The sequence below is a fragment of the Ostrinia nubilalis genome, chromosome 1 (genome assembly GCF_963855985.1).
Source record: "Ostrinia nubilalis chromosome 1, ilOstNubi1.1, whole genome shotgun sequence".
NCBI classification, from domain to species: Eukaryota; Metazoa; Arthropoda; class Insecta; order Lepidoptera; family Crambidae; genus Ostrinia; species Ostrinia nubilalis.
In genome coordinates this window covers 8,952,718-8,968,418 of record NC_087088.1, presented here as the reverse complement: position 1 = coordinate 8,968,418, position 15,701 = coordinate 8,952,718, and the positions used below count along the sequence as shown (strand labels likewise).

The 15,701-nt window shown below is 37.9% G+C and overlaps 1 protein-coding gene and 1 long non-coding RNA gene across 2 annotated transcripts in view; one reads left to right on the top strand and one right to left on the bottom strand.

Moving 5' to 3' along the window:
• Nucleotides 1–27: 27 nt before the first annotated feature.
• On the top strand, nt 28–3,523 carry LOC135071123 (uncharacterized). The gene is made up of 2 exons (XR_010257212.1): nt 28–149; nt 563–3,523. It is a non-coding gene; the product is annotated as an uncharacterized LOC135071123 (long non-coding RNA).
• Nucleotides 3,524–8,730: 5,207 nt separating this feature from the next.
• Nucleotides 8,731–15,701, bottom strand: part of LOC135071970 (alpha-catulin) — an 85,209-nt gene continuing 78,238 nt past the window's right edge. Inside the window, exons 6-16 of the mRNA XM_063966205.1 lie at nt 15,387–15,470; nt 13,482–13,511; nt 12,448–12,705; nt 12,112–12,286; nt 11,832–11,914; nt 11,465–11,743; nt 11,003–11,172; nt 10,780–10,933; nt 10,504–10,710; nt 9,422–9,521; nt 8,731–8,774 (exon numbers count right to left, since the gene is read on the bottom strand). Of these exons, the coding sequence (XP_063822275.1) occupies nt 9,423–9,521; nt 10,504–10,710; nt 10,780–10,933; nt 11,003–11,172; nt 11,465–11,743; nt 11,832–11,914; nt 12,112–12,286; nt 12,448–12,705; nt 13,482–13,511; nt 15,387–15,470 (1,539 nt within the window). The 3' untranslated portion in view covers nt 8,731–8,774; nt 9,422. The remainder of the gene's footprint in view (nt 8,775–9,421; nt 9,522–10,503; nt 10,711–10,779; nt 10,934–11,002; nt 11,173–11,464; nt 11,744–11,831; nt 11,915–12,111; nt 12,287–12,447; nt 12,706–13,481; nt 13,512–15,386; nt 15,471–15,701) is intronic.

Sequence of the window (15,701 nt, the reverse complement as noted above, 5' to 3'; positions counted from 1 at the left end):
TTTACGCTATAGACTCGTCGTGAGGCACAAGCGAGGGAGCTGGAGGAACGTCAGCGCGCTTTGCAAGCTGAGCGTAGCGCCTGGGAGCGCGAGACTGGCCTCTCACTTGACGACCTGCGGCGCCGCTCGCTCGAGGCCAACAGCAAGGAGTGAGTATACCCGCACTTTACGCTATAGACTCGTCGTGAGGCACAAGCGAGGGAGCTGGAGGAACGTCAGCGCGCTTTGCAAGCTGAGCGTAGCGCCTGGGAGCGCGAGACTGGCCTCTCACTTGACGACCTGCGGCGCCGCTCGCTCGAGGCCTAACTCGCAAGCAGCCACCCAATGTCGAAAGACGCCTATAAGAGAGGGTTCACCATAATAGTAGATGACGAAATAGGAGCTAACGACACTCGAATCGGCGGTCCGACACTGACACTGTTGAGCTATTGACACTTGGTATTATATGGTGTCAATTGACCCAATTAAGATTTTTGATGTCTCTAAATTAGATTTATTATTGTAAATATTTAATTATGAGAATGCATTCCAAAATACTTAAATTACGAATGTATAATTTCAGGACGGTCGACGGCAAGGACAAGAAGGACAAGAAAAAGAAAGGTTTGTTCTAAACGCGATGCGTCGCGCCGGCCCGCACCCACCGTAACGCGTGACTAACCGCGGCCGCACCGCGACTCGCTCCGGTGCGGCCAAAACGCAAGTACTCACTATATGTAAGTACCTATGTTACTTTAACCTAAATTTCGAATTGCAATTTCTCAATAAACCATGTCATGTTGCTGTATACTATATACAGAATCTTAATCACCACTATGCAGATTGCAGAAAACCTTCCGTACATATCGTATTCGAAATTTGTTGAGAAACATAGGTTTTGTGGCGTACGTTACTGTATTTGCCGTACTAGCCTTTGCTAATGAGATTGTCTTGAGATAGGAATTTTTATTAATTTATATGCCTAACTCTGGGATATTAGTGCCATTGTCAATGTCGTGACCTCGTGTCGCTACTGTCGTATACACTAATTGTTTGTCGTGTATGTATTGTTTATCAACGTGTTGCTTTAAATCTCGTGTACAGCAATTTACTGTGTGCTCACACCAGACAATTGTCTCACAAATTAACTGTACCTACTAGGAGTACTAGGACTGCCTAACAGGTTATGAAAACTTATAACTGTGTAATATAATCTCACATACAAGCATAATATTTTCTTGATTCGTGCAACTTTTTATGTGTGATCGTAGAAATAATAATACTTATGTTAATGGACTCATAAATTAAGGCGGCGACATACAACGAAAACTTAAGATTTTATGTCAACAAATTAATCAAGAAGAACGTGTGTACTAACGTAATGTAATCAAGCCACTCCCATGCCGCCTAAGTTGATGGGTCCACGTACCCTGTTGGACAGCTATGTTTACTTACAAAATCGTTTGTTATTATAGATGTTCTGTATTTGGAGTAAGGGCATTGACACGATCTATGTTGTAAATATCAGTATCTGTATCGTAACAGTTGCGCGTAACTCGTAATGACACTCCTTTCTTATTAACTTCTCTCTCTGTCTTTCTACTAATGTTTGTATTGAAAGCAATTCAGATTATGAACTATTTATGAAATTTTCAGATTGGTCTTTTAAGAGTGTTGCAACGGGAATAGCAATATAATTTGGACAGAAGTCCGACCACAACGCACCACTAGTTTAACGAATTATAGTTCTATGGTTAACTAGCATAATGGAACAACGATTAATAAAAGACTATAAAACGTAATAACTATCTGACATAATGGCGACAGCATTCAAACGAATTAGGCGACGTTACTTTTTATGTATTTATTTATAAGGTTTTTTTTCCATGACAAAGCATTTATTATGGATAAGTGAGGCCTAATTTTATACTTCTTGTGTTTCCAAAGGCATTTTATAAAAACATGTTTTATACGGTTATTTATAATTTTTATGGAATTATTTCAGATACTAGCTGATAAAAGTAATTTGCTATAGCACAAACGTTTTTACACATGTGAGATGATTACTAGACGTTTACGTCCACGAAGATGCCAAATAGCTTGTAATGATGGTCTGCTGTTATCAACTTTAAAATGTCTTAAAAATTCGCGAATTTTGTCATTAATACTAATATGACCTAACATTTTATCGAACTAATGACAGTGACGTGATTTATCCAGCTCAAATTCATTGTAAAATAAATAATAGATACTTACTAAAGTCTTTACTAATAAATATAGCATTATAAATTTTGCAAAACAGTGTTTTCTGTATACAGCTATAAATTTTTCTCATTGTTATATTTATAAGTAGAGATGTTACAAAAATAACGTAGCTATTTGTGATTAAATTAGGTCAACACCATTCTAAATTTTAAAGTGAAATTAGATAAGAGATATTTTTTACTTCTGTATCATTACAAATTAAACGATTTTGGCTTAAATTGGTGCATTCGAATAACTTGTCGAGTTATAGAATCGCATGGCGTCTCTTGAATACAGTCGAGTCATGGGGGTTTCGTCTTACGGAGATATTGCTTATAAAATTAGTGCGCGAATTGATACCAGATTTTTTAAAATAAAATCTAAAAGTATTTTCGCTTGATATTTTGAATCTAATATGGCTTTGCATGACTCGACATGTATGTATTGGATATCGTGCTTAGTGATATTGAATATGCTCATAGTTCAGTTGTGACATAGACTCTAGCTATAGCTAGGTGTTAGCATTTCTTTATATTATAAGAGGATGAGCCAAGGAAGGGTCGCCTATACACTTCATTGTCGCGGACACTTGATTACTCACCGTTTGATATGAACTCATAAAATTTTTATTCGTGGAGCTTTTTTGGTATTTACTGAATTGTCTCTGGATTTATGTTTTCACTTTACTAAAAATGTAAAGGAAACAGGATGAATTAATCCAATTATTATTATGTACTCGTACATTCATTATGATCACACTATTCGTAACTTATTTTACCTCGGAATGGTACTCGCATTGACGCGTCTGTTGAAAATAAGACGTTTGAAACGACGTTATGGAATCACATTATTATTATATTATTATTACGTAGATATTAAATGATTGTTATTTCTTTCAATGCACACACACTATCTTCCTTAAAACTTCAAATTACGCCCTTATTATGTAAATATTTTCGTTTAGTCATTATGATTATATGGAACAGATTTATATTCAAGTTAAACTGCTAATAAGTATGTAATTTATGAGACATGCATAATCTTTGTTTAATCAGCATGCCATGGTTAAATTTGTATTATTTCCTACACTACAGTATTGACTTCCGCATTAAAGTTAGGAGATTAGGTGTTAAGATTATGCTTAATTTTGTATTTTGTGTAGGGTCGCGGCCCACTTTACCATACAGATCATTTGCTTAGTCATTACAATGGATATGTGATGTATGATGGGTGAGCAATGAAGTTCAGACGATGTAATATATTGTACCTTTGAATATAAATAAATACGTAATATATAGGATTCGTTTGTTTCATTTAAATCGGTCATCTCAAATAAAAGATAGTTTTCGTATGAATTCTCTTTATTTGGTGATGTATTAGATCACATACACAGTGTTATACATTCGTCTGCCACATCAAAATACAATCCATAAATTCACGAACAACCTCAAAATATTCTGTTATGTAAACAACATAGCTACATCTAGGTATTATATTAATAATAATAATCTTTGGCAGCACTATGGAAAATATACTTCTACTTAATTATTTCAATGAAAATGCAACTTCAAATATATTATTATAACAATCACAACAGTTTTTCGACAATACAATCTTTATCTTTAATATACACATAAATTAATATTAGATTGATTTAAAACATTCGACGATACGTGATTTAAACTAAGATTTTCTGAATCAATAGTCTATCAAAAGTAATTTTATTTACAATACCTAATCTTTTAGCGGGGTTTAACTCCTTCAGGGTTACGATCATTTACACATTACACGAGACAATAAAAATATAACTATTATAAGTAAGGTACTTTGCACCTCTGATAACAGCGTATCTGCATTAGGCTAATATAGTAATTCATTTTCTTGGTTCATTTAATTTCCATCTTCGATTCATCCAGACTTACCACGCGTGGGTAAATAGGGAAAGGACTATCCGTAGGTACAGTCAGGTGCAAATTTATTTGTATTTAATTTAGCTTATGTATGCGAATAGATTTATAAAAGTGCACATTTTAATTGTTGACTGTACCTGCGAGTATTTAAAGAAAAATAATGGATTTTTTTCAGGCTTTTTTATTTTTATGAAACTAAACATTAAAGGGCAAAAGGGTTCAATAAATTAAGTAAGTAAATTTTTATACATATTGCTTTTGCTAGCAGTGTTTCGATATGCCCAACTATAGGTACTTTTAAGCACTGAAATTCTTAATTTGTCCACACTTTATTAGTCTATCGACTGATTTAATAAATCGAGATGAGGATCGTTAATTTTAGAGAATAATGAAAAACAATGGGAGCCATCGTGCTTTCCTTCGATCCATATCGCGAGCTATGCCATTTCTACTAATAATATAACTAGCTATTAAGTATATTAATGGTACTATTATTGGTGTTCTTGTTCGTGATCCTCTAAATTACTACTATTAAAACTGAAATTATAAGGACGTTGTACTAAACTTCAATAAGTATCTTGTAATATCACAAATCATTGTATTTCTATCACTATACACTAACCCATAATTATGGTACTTTTATTGCGATGGAAGTCAAATTGTGTTTGGAACAACCTACAAGAGAGTATACTTTTTCGCTTAATTATTGCTTTTTTCCATTAATGTAATCCTTAGTACATGACATTACAACTGGGGTATTTATAGTGTTTGATAGTTTTAGTGTACACTCTTGCAGGCTGCGTACGCGCATATTAGCCTGTGGCTCTACTCCGCAATACGATTGTTATTAGTTCGATCTGTCGCTCTCACTCAAGTCATAATTCTAGACGCGAAAGAAAGAGACGGGTGACGAAACGCACAGACGTCTTGCGGAACAGAACCTCTGACCCGGAGCCTGGATATAGGCATCCGGTCTATAACCAACAATATTATCACTATATGTGGAGGCACACCGGCTGCTATTGCAGATAAAATGATCTAATTTCAACGTTAACATTTATAGTACAGAGCATTCGTTACATTTCCCTAGTATCTTGTATGTAGGTACCACATTTGTAATTACCATGTCGTTGCGTAGCGTGTTTAATGTGAATATAATACTATAAGCAAATTATGAAACATTAAACACGACGTTCTTAATAAATAGTTATTAGATTTATTATTACGACGAACTTACCCTATTTCATAAAGTTACTTGGAATTGTTTTGGCACAATTCAAGGTGAGGTTATCTGTGCTAAGAGGTAAATACTAGCAGTTTCAAATTTTCAGATCAATATTTAAGGTACAATTTATTAAAAGAGAAGCAAAATTGATGTTAGAGACGAGTGTAAGTTTAGAGAAGCTTTATAAATTAGTGCTTTTTGTGAGCAGATTAGCTGAAGAACAAAGACCTTTAAGAAATTTTGTGCTCTTATGCAATTCCTAGCTTTGACATTAGAGGAATAGAATTTGATAGAGCAAATAGGTAACGAGCAAAAATATTAAAGTTCATGACAAAGTTGCAGAGATAGTTAATACAGACAGTTAACACCACAGCTACGCGATAGATAATAAAATCGTATATCCCACTGCAGTGTGCGAGATTTTTTTCTTATTAAACTTAATTGGTATGTTACAGTCAAAGCAATTTATGCTAGTCTTGGGATCTAATGTTACGTGGCCACATAGTTCGATTCACAACACTTCAATATAAAGCTTTATCAAGCTCTTTACATTAGTCAAATATTGTTAGTGGTAACTAGCCTAATTCCTCGTCATATTAGAAATTGAATCTGGCTTATCTAAGAGTAATCTAAATACATTACGATAAAATTAATTAAGAAGGCAATAGTAAATAAGTTTTATAGTAGTTAAGTAGTAGTAAGTTATAACAATGGTTATAAAACAAAAGCTAACATCGTCATTCTTGAAGAGTAGGTAAATGCTAATAGTACCTTCAGTGAAACAAGCAGTGTTATATAGATCAGTAGAGCAAGAGCGAGCTCAGACCAGTGCCGGCGCGGACTGTCGAGCAGCGGCGGCGGCGCGGGCGCCTCACTGCTGCTTTACAGTTTCGTAATTGACAACTAATCATAAGAGAAAGAAGTACGGTTACACACAGCTCGAGAAAAAGACCAGTCAAACAACAAATACGAGTGGTGAGTAGCAGTTTACACTAATTAATTTAACATTAGGTACAATCTTACTACAAACACGCAATATCAAGCTGTTTTGTGTCAAGCCGGTAGCATTTACACAATGACCGCCTAGATTCATAAACAACAACCGATATATCTGTAAGAGGCACCTTTGTCTGTCGCTTAACTATACTTAAACACTAAATAACGACTTCGTCGTCTCTGTCAGCAGCAGTAACAATTACCTAATAGACCTATTTTATTTGATATGTTTCTTATTGCCATAATGGATATTAACATATTGCAGATATGGTCGATGATGCGACAAGCCGCGTGATATGATCAGCGAGCGGGCAGCCAGCGTGCGTACACGCAGGGACCGTAACTAGGTAAGTTGGCTGCATTAACATTTCTTTGTCTATGCCAATTTCTTGTGGATGCCAATTGGGTTTTTCAGGAACACAATAAATAATATGTGAATTTTGCATTGAGGTCCCTATTCTGAAATGACATTCAAATATGACTCTACCCTCATTCAATAGATTCAAGCCTGTGATTAGTCGAACCAAATTTAAATTCAGCCAATCACAGGGTTGAAACTATTTTGAGATAGAATCAAGATTTGAATGTCTACAGGATATGGATCTTAGTGGTCCTAGATACGGTCCATAATGAAGAGAGGCATGCAACAAGTATAGCGCCGCAAGGGCCTGGCTCGTCGCCGTTTGTCTATATAACACTGAGCGTTTCTCGGGCGACGGGGTGCTGCAAGGCAGCCACCAGAGTCAAGTTCCCTCATCTTAACATTAAACATCTTTTTCGAAGATGAAGTACGACATCCATTACGATAACCACGTACACACATGCAACACACATCTATTGTTTCGATTCACAATCATGCAAGTTTAGCCGCTGGCCATTCCGAATATCAAAAATCGTTCCGTCTAATTATATTTACACGAGATTGTCGAAAGAGAAACGACTAATGCGATAACATCGAATGCAGAGTAACATTGTGTGGTCATGAGGAGAATGTGGAAGAAGTAGCATGTTTTGTAAATTAACTGACGTCATAATGCATAAACCAAGTGAAGGAAGCGTGTCGTGCAGAACTCAAAACAATGTGCAACAGGACCACGGAATGTGCAGTTAGGTGCGTATAGTATAGTAGAAGCTTAAGTATATAGGTATATAGCAGGGTAGTAGAGTAGGCAGGTACAGGTAGGTACAGATATTCTTTACACAGATACAGGTTCACTTACACATAAATAGGTTAAGAAAGGGAAAAATAAAAAATAGGCTTCTTTGTGTTGTTGTTTACGTATTATATGTAACAATGTGTAACATTATGAAAGTGTAACAAGTATTTATTGTACGATTTCAATCTTCTGTTAATAATTATTGATCACAAATTTGTTATATTCGAGGCAAAATTTGTAATTGCAAATACTGCTTGCGTACGAGTATGCCTTTCTACCCTAGAATTACAGAAAGTCGAATAAGACAAGTATGAGTCCGTGACGTTAACATTAGAATTCTAAATAGTAACAAGTTATTATATTAATAAACAACAGTAGATTTATTAAAGACCCACAGCCAAATGCGTCGCGTATGCTTGCGATCTAATATTAAATAGGTAGTAAGAGATCTAACTAACTCTGCAGACTCGCCCGATGCAGGCGCGTTGTGTGTCGCAAGTGCTGTTTCGAAACTTAGTTGTAATATCGTACTGTCCATCTTATTTACTAAAGCTGAACCCATCCAACATCCACAAACCCTTTGTGCGATGTTATACCGGTTGCCAGCATTTGTGGTCGGTTTAAAGATTCACATGTATCGACGCCTACATTCTTAAAATTACGTAATTTCGGCTCGTAGTCGACGATCCATGTGATTCTCGGACAAACATCACTCTGGATACACAGAACTCTGTTAGAAGGTCGTTCGTTGTCTTTATGATATCCTAAGGCCTAAGGCTCATTAAATAAATATTCATCTTGCACCAATTATGCAATCTCAAAAATAAGTTACATAACCGTGTATAAAACGATCTTATAAAAATATCTGTCGACTCAAACAGCTATAGATCTATAACAACAACAATAGTAGTTTACGAGGCAAATCTTGTACTTGTTATTCTACTGCGAATTATATTCAAAGGCAGTAAACCTTGCCGACAGAGCAGTGTACTGAGCACGAGGTTTGTCCTCCCGACTTCAGGCGACGTGTCGTTTTAAGAGACGTTTAAGTCTTTAAAACAAGAGGAAGCTGACCCTGGTCCGGCGCGCGTCGCCCTTGCCGCGCCGGCCCATGCCGTACTGTCACATGGCCGTGTCGGAGGAGCTCCCGCCCGGCTTCGCGTCGCCGCCCACGCCGCCGCCGCCGTCCTCGTCGCGCGCCGCGCCGCGCCCGCCGCCCGCGCCCGCCCCGCCCGCCGATAGCCCGGTGAAGTCCAGTTTGTACTGCATCACACGACATCCATATTAGAAATCAGAAATTATTACAAAACATTCTACGAACACCTTTCATCCGAAACTCGGATTCGATAAACGCATGTTTTCAAAATAAAATGGAATAAGTTGTACAAAAATAACACCGATATTTGAAAGCCTGCTGTTGCCGAATCCGAGGTCAGTCTTCGGAGTCTACGCAACGCCTAAATTAACCCAATGATATGACGGGTAACACCATGCACGCGAAACGTTTCTGAATTAAACAAAGCAGCTGCTATAGTCGGCTGACCCACCATGGCCATTGTTTGGTTAGTTAGTCAAGTTAGTATAATTTAGTTCCAACACACATATTTTGATTAAACGCAAATTCTAGCTTTACTCCACAAAAAGAATGTACAAACTCAAAGCTTATAATTATTAACTTTATAAGCTTTAAGACCAATGATTAAATACCACACAGATACTAAACTAGATAAAATTCATTGCAACATCACATCAACAACATTCAAAAAGTAGCTATGGGATACACCACCAAACAATTCTACGCTAAACTTCAATATAAACCACGGGATTAGAAGAGTTCAGTGCCAGTTTGTATGTTATGCTACAAACTGAGTTTGTTAGAGAAAATCACAGTCTTAACAATTTGTACCTACTTCAACCATTCAATACACTATTTTCACTCTTAAATGTGGATGCTTTTCGTAAATTTGGCTTCCAATGCATAGGTACTCTCTCGGGCATACACAGGGAATACTGTAATAGGAAGTAAAACATAAAAGAACAAAATATTAAACAAAAAATAATTAATTTTGACAAATTAAGTATCCATAAAACTGAAAAAAATAATTCAATAGTAATATTTTAAATTTTAAAAAATAATTCAATAGTAATTGCAATGTTTTAATTTAAATAGCAAATAAGAAAATTACACCCTAGCTTGATGATAACTTTAATTTTGTGTCTTCAAAATAACATGTCAATTTAGCGATAACGTAGATCTAAGTTGATGAGCTCTTAGTCGTGAGCATGATAACACAGAACATGCTTGACACTACATACACAGGTACACACAGAAGTACGAGAGGACATGAATGTTGGGAATGTTTATAATAGTGCAAGTCGGAGACAGACCGAGTCGTCCCTTGTATTCGCTGAGGATTTGTTTATCGCTTTGTCCAGCGGTATAAGACCCTGGAGTAGGAACCGCCCGTTGCGTGGCGAGAAGGAAAACAGAAATAAAAAACAAATAAAATATACAGTAAACAGGATTCTTCTGTACTTCAATAATTGCTCTATACTATTTCAAACTAGTATCTAAAGAACTAAGAAGATTTATTCTTGATTCGGTTCATTAATTTATCTTTCATTTAATATCAAAGTTTTCCATTTTTATAAATACTTTTACTGCTGTTTCAGTAAAAATAAATAAACCAAGAATAAATCTCGAAACTGTGATCACACTGTTTCACCCGTTTCCCGAAAGTCTAACAGTCACGAATGAAATAGAGAATCTTTAAAGTACTTAACAGGTGCAACACTCTGGTGCCTTTTAACCACTCCCACACTGGCCTCCCACGGCAAAGGTACCTATGGAACATTACGTTCCAATGCACTAACATCTTTATGTTTCCTATAGAAAAATCACTAATCTTTCAAAATGTGCGACGTGTTGCTCAAAAAGGTCGTAATAATTGAAAAAATATATCATAAGAAAAAATAAGTAAAGAGTGGTCACCTTATTCGCGCAGTCGAAACACGTGGTTACGACTTTGCTTATGACATTCATGAGGTGTTTAGTCTCCTGAATGACATTGTCTACTTTGCTGAAGGTGGCTGCGCGCCCCACCGTCGGCTCTTTGACTGTGAACTGTAGTTGCTGAACGTATGTGGGCACTTTGTCTAGGTGCTCTAACAGTTCCTTTTTCGTCGTACCTGCTGGTACCTGGAAAAATCATAAATATGTCACCACGATGAGACTCTACATTAAAAAATATTTTTCCCGCCGTCTTACCTGATAAGAAAATTGACGAACTATTTTGTACAATCGGTTTGCTTCTTCTGCAAAATATTCCGCTTGCGTGAAGAGGTCCTGTGTTGTATTTAGACGGCCTTCGCCTTTTGTAAACTGGTACATAGCGAAAGCCATGGAAGACATATTTTTTGCCCTGAAAAAACAGAAACATTTTTATATCATTCTTATGATTTACCTGGATGACATATTAAGTTAATATTACCTCTTCACAATGTCGTTGTTTTCATCAGCAGCAGCACCCTGCCACTTTTCAGTCTCGGCGTCCATCTCACTGGACATCATCTTCATCTCCAGACCTGACTTGGCAATCTTTGCTTGCTCGTCAGAGTCTAATCGCACCGCCTTCAACGGTTTACTCGTCGTACCATGTTTCTGTAACGTGAAATTAACAAAATTAAGTCTACTTAGCGTCATTCCTCTTCCTATTCTTCTAAGATAGAGAGTTTGAAATGAGCTTGTTTGACCAGAAAATCCTCACCTAAGTTTTGCCTGGTTATGGATAATATAGTTATTTAATTTTTAGCTTTAAGAGTCGTATCTCAATGGGTTCAATTCCCGCCTTAGGCAATTAGATTTTTTCAAGTTATTTATAATTTTCAAATATGGGTGTTATGTTAACTAGATAAATGATATTCAGAAAAGAATTGTTGCTACGGAAACTTACTCCAGGCCTGGGTAAACTACTGTACTGCTGCTTGTCGGGCCGGTCATCTGTGAGGTCGAGGAGTTCCCGTGCCAGGCGCGCGGCGTCTGCCAGTAGCCAGGCCCACATGTCCACGAACACGTCGAGGTTCTCTCTCGCCGCGGCGCTGCCCGGGTGCGCTGCTAACGTCCGTGCCGCCGTCACCACTTGCGGCCCGTATATCCTCAAGTTTATCTCCGCGAACTTTGCGCTCACTTGAAGCGTTTCAGACATTGCTATGTGTCTAAGTAATTTGCATACCTGAGGGATAAACTCCAATTTTAATTATCCTACTTGTCTGACTCCAATAAACCTTAATCCACGAAATGTTCGAGCCAGACTCGCCTACCTCTATTATGTGATCTAATTGTTCGTGGAGCCGGCTGGCTATGTTGTGCAGTCTCTCTGATTCTCTCTCTCCACAGGAACTAGCTAGAAACAGACACCAGATAAATGGGAATAGAAAGTCTACAGTAAGGTATTGTTAGTAATCTTATTAAAGTGTTAGAAGAGGTGGTTTATATGGAGCGAAGCATCCTTGCGTCGTGGTGTGATTTGTATCTGACCAGGGCGCAAGGAGTTCGCTCCGTATAAAAGCACCGCTGTACCTATTTTCCGTCGTAGGTTACCTATGTGCGCGAGGTCGGAGGCGAGCCGCCGCGCCTCGTCGGCGAGCGGCGCCAGGTCGCGCGCCTGGTCGCGGGCCGCGCTCACCAGCGCGCGCTCCAGCTCGGACGCCGCGCTGTTGGCGCCGGCGCAAGCGCTCTCCAACGCTGCGCCGGCGCCGGTCGTGCCTTGCTCCTCCTATTTATCCCACACACTTATTATTTAGGTACCTACTATTCGATGTTTTTGAGAATTGATACAGATCAATTGCAGAAAATATCTGCATGCATAGTCTGAAAAACAGGTAATTAACAGCGAAGAAAGGAAACGGTTGTTCTCACTTTGATATCATTTCTCACCATAGACACAGCGACTGCGACTAGCCTCTCCAACTCGTACGCTATCCTCTCGGCGAGCGCCAGAATTCTCTGTCTATGATCGTGAGAGGTGTAGGCGGAGTCGGTGAAGTCGTGCGTCCGCTCGACCAGGGCCCGCAGGGTGCCGGCTAGGGCCCGCCTCCTGCCCGCATCGGCCCCGCCGCGGGCCCGCGCCGCTCGCACTTGTGCCGTTAGGCCTCGTAGAGCGCCCAAAGCCGTGCCAGCTTCCCACTGTGCAGCCTGTGGATACATCCAACCAGAATGTCACAGATACGAAAACACTTATTTGCGCCCTTCACACAACATCAACTCCACAATTTCTATTAAATCTGGACTACGCGGATAGAAGGACAAAGACAAAATTTATTAATCTGAATAAAACAATTTATCAACCTACATGATTTTTACTAGCCGATAAAAAGCATAATTTTCTAGATCCAGAATTCAATTACTTTTCAATTTGTTACTTTTTTACTCACCAGTGCTTTGTGTGTATAAAAGCATAGCCTGTGCGTTCATAGAAAAAATAAAACTAATGGATACTTATTAATTAATTCAATATTACATACTTATTAAGTATTTTAATTTTTGCGTCAAGCTGAGCTAGTTAGGCCAGAGACCTAAGCAATTTTAGAGCGTGTTATCAGCAAGTTGTGTGAGAGGGAATCGTACCTAAGGTTGAGATACCACTTTGATCTATTTACTTTAAAAACTAATTCTAAGATTAGGTAAAATACATGTAATAAGTGCGGTTAAAAACGTAGATTAAACTTATGCTTCCTTATACCGTATCTGATAAACCTACCCTTTGGAGAAGTGGAAACAATTAAATCTTGAGCAAATAACTACGTCTCGTTGTAGTTCTAATAAAAACCCACGGGCTATGACATTGTATAAGGAAGCAAGTCTATAATAAAGATTAAGCAGAAATACTCTAAAATGTATTTACAATATTAGCATACTTTCATAGAAAAAATGTGGAAGGCACTCATCTACCTACACTGATTACTTTGTACCTGTTCATGACTATCCGAGAAAGGTTGCAACTACAAGAAAAGAAAAGTGTTTATGTTCCACGCATTTGAGACAGGAAGAGACAGACTCGCTAAAGTCAAGGATAAAAGAAGGAATGTACACAAGAGAGAGAGGGCAGATCTAATAGACTCAATAAACATATACTTACGTTTCATCTCCACTGAATCTATCAGAATATTAAATAGGGTGGGTAGGTACTTAAAGTTTCATGTTCAATAATCTGATCCTGTTACAAATATGCTTTTGTAATTTTGGATCGCATTAAATATTAAAGATCTCATAAGAGCTTATTGATCTTTGCAATTGCTTGTTCGCGTACCGTTACATTTCATGTAACTTGGGAGTAGGCTAAAGGTTATTATGTTATTAAATGATAACCTTTGTCGGGGAACATGTTATAGCTAAGGGACGGGTGTATATTGAAGTTGCCCATCGCGATAGCGCTATGATCCCAATCGTGCTTAGCCTCGAGCTGCCAGGATGCCCGTAAACTATCGATAATCATTTTTCTTGTCACTAAACAGAAATGAGATCGCCCTTTTGGGGTAGGGATGTTTACTTTTGGAAATTAATTTTGTTGTCCATTTTGTTCACTCCTAGTCTATTATAGTTTTCAATTTATTACTCGTACGTCCAAGCATTTTCCTTTATTATACATAATCTTAGTTTTCTTATATTTACCTAATCTTTTCCAAGACCTAAGTATTTGATCATGTCAGGTCACAAAAACTGCAATCGTCTAGAGTTTGATCGCGATAGTTTTCACAGTACACTCTAACCCATCGAGACGTACTTCAAAACACAAAGGATTGCGAAAATCATCGACATCAAAGAGTCTTGCGCGGCTCTAGCGCGTAGGTACGTGTACTTCCGGTGGCGTATCTCGGAAACCACTCCAGCGTCTCATGTCATCCCCCTCCCCCACTGCCTCACCTATGCACATGTTGCTACGTAAAATTCCCATCTCTTGGATGATAATTATGGAGCCGTGTGCCGGGAATGATATCTTACGAAGACCTTAACATAATATGTTTAAAGATAATATATTATGTATGTGTGAGTAAGATAATTTATGTAATATGTTTTCCGTAGCATGTAACGAACTCTTCAGCATAATAGCAGCGTTTGTTTACATAACACGGTTCAGTGCTCACGCGTTGTTAACTTGCTACGAGAACCTTGCTACGAACTACGATGTAGCAGGATTTTTTCGTAGCGTAGAAAAAATGTGTTTGTCGTTTAAAATTTTATTGGAAAACTTTATAATAATTACGTATGTGCTTTTTGAACGATATTTATTTATTAGTAGTCAGTGTTCAAAAAGATCCTTACCTACCATTTGTTTATTTCTGACGCCGCCTACGAGGTTGCAAACATGTAATTTTATGAAAACCATCACGCTTAGGTCTCTACTACGTACCAATATTTTCTTTTGGAATAGCGATTTACATTTTCTTCCAAAAACTCCATCATGATTTTTGCAAATTGCTCACACGGAGTTGCACCATTCCTTTCAGACGCCCGCCGCGCCGAGCATTACCGCGGATCAGTATTCCTCGCAGAAAATATTTAACTTGGTATTACAGAGTGGTACTCGTTATGAGACGAGCGTACGTGATAGTGTAGCGCGCTGTTTAGTGCTCACGTGTCTGAAGGAAGATTCAAACATACAGACTCTTCGTGCCGAGGCAGATGTCTCGAATTCATGCTAGAACTTGAATTTCCACTGGTATTTTGAGGTATTTTTTCAGTTGTACGGTGGCAGAGAAATTTTCTGTCGTTCAAGAACTTTCAGTTTATAAGCCGTTGATTGTAAGTCTATTTGAATTTAAATATTATTTTAAAAGCAACGAATACAACAATGAATTAACACTTAATCGTCCTACCGTGCTCATGGGCGGTGCAGGGTTCCCGCTCAACTTGTTTTGCAGCCGGTGGCTTGTATTCTGTACCCGGAGCGGAGTTTGTCCCTAAAATCAAAAATATCCCTAAAACCCTTAAAATTTCATTCGAAATAAAAAAAGCTTCATGCATAATCAAATTGAGAAAGGAATAAAAATAATTTGGGTAATCAAAGCGCACGTGTTTTATTTTGTATTCGAAATACAATGGTCATTTCACATTATTTTATTGGCATAATATTGTAGACCTAATTTAATTTCAACGGAGGGAATTTCCCATTAGGTATTTCAAACGATGGC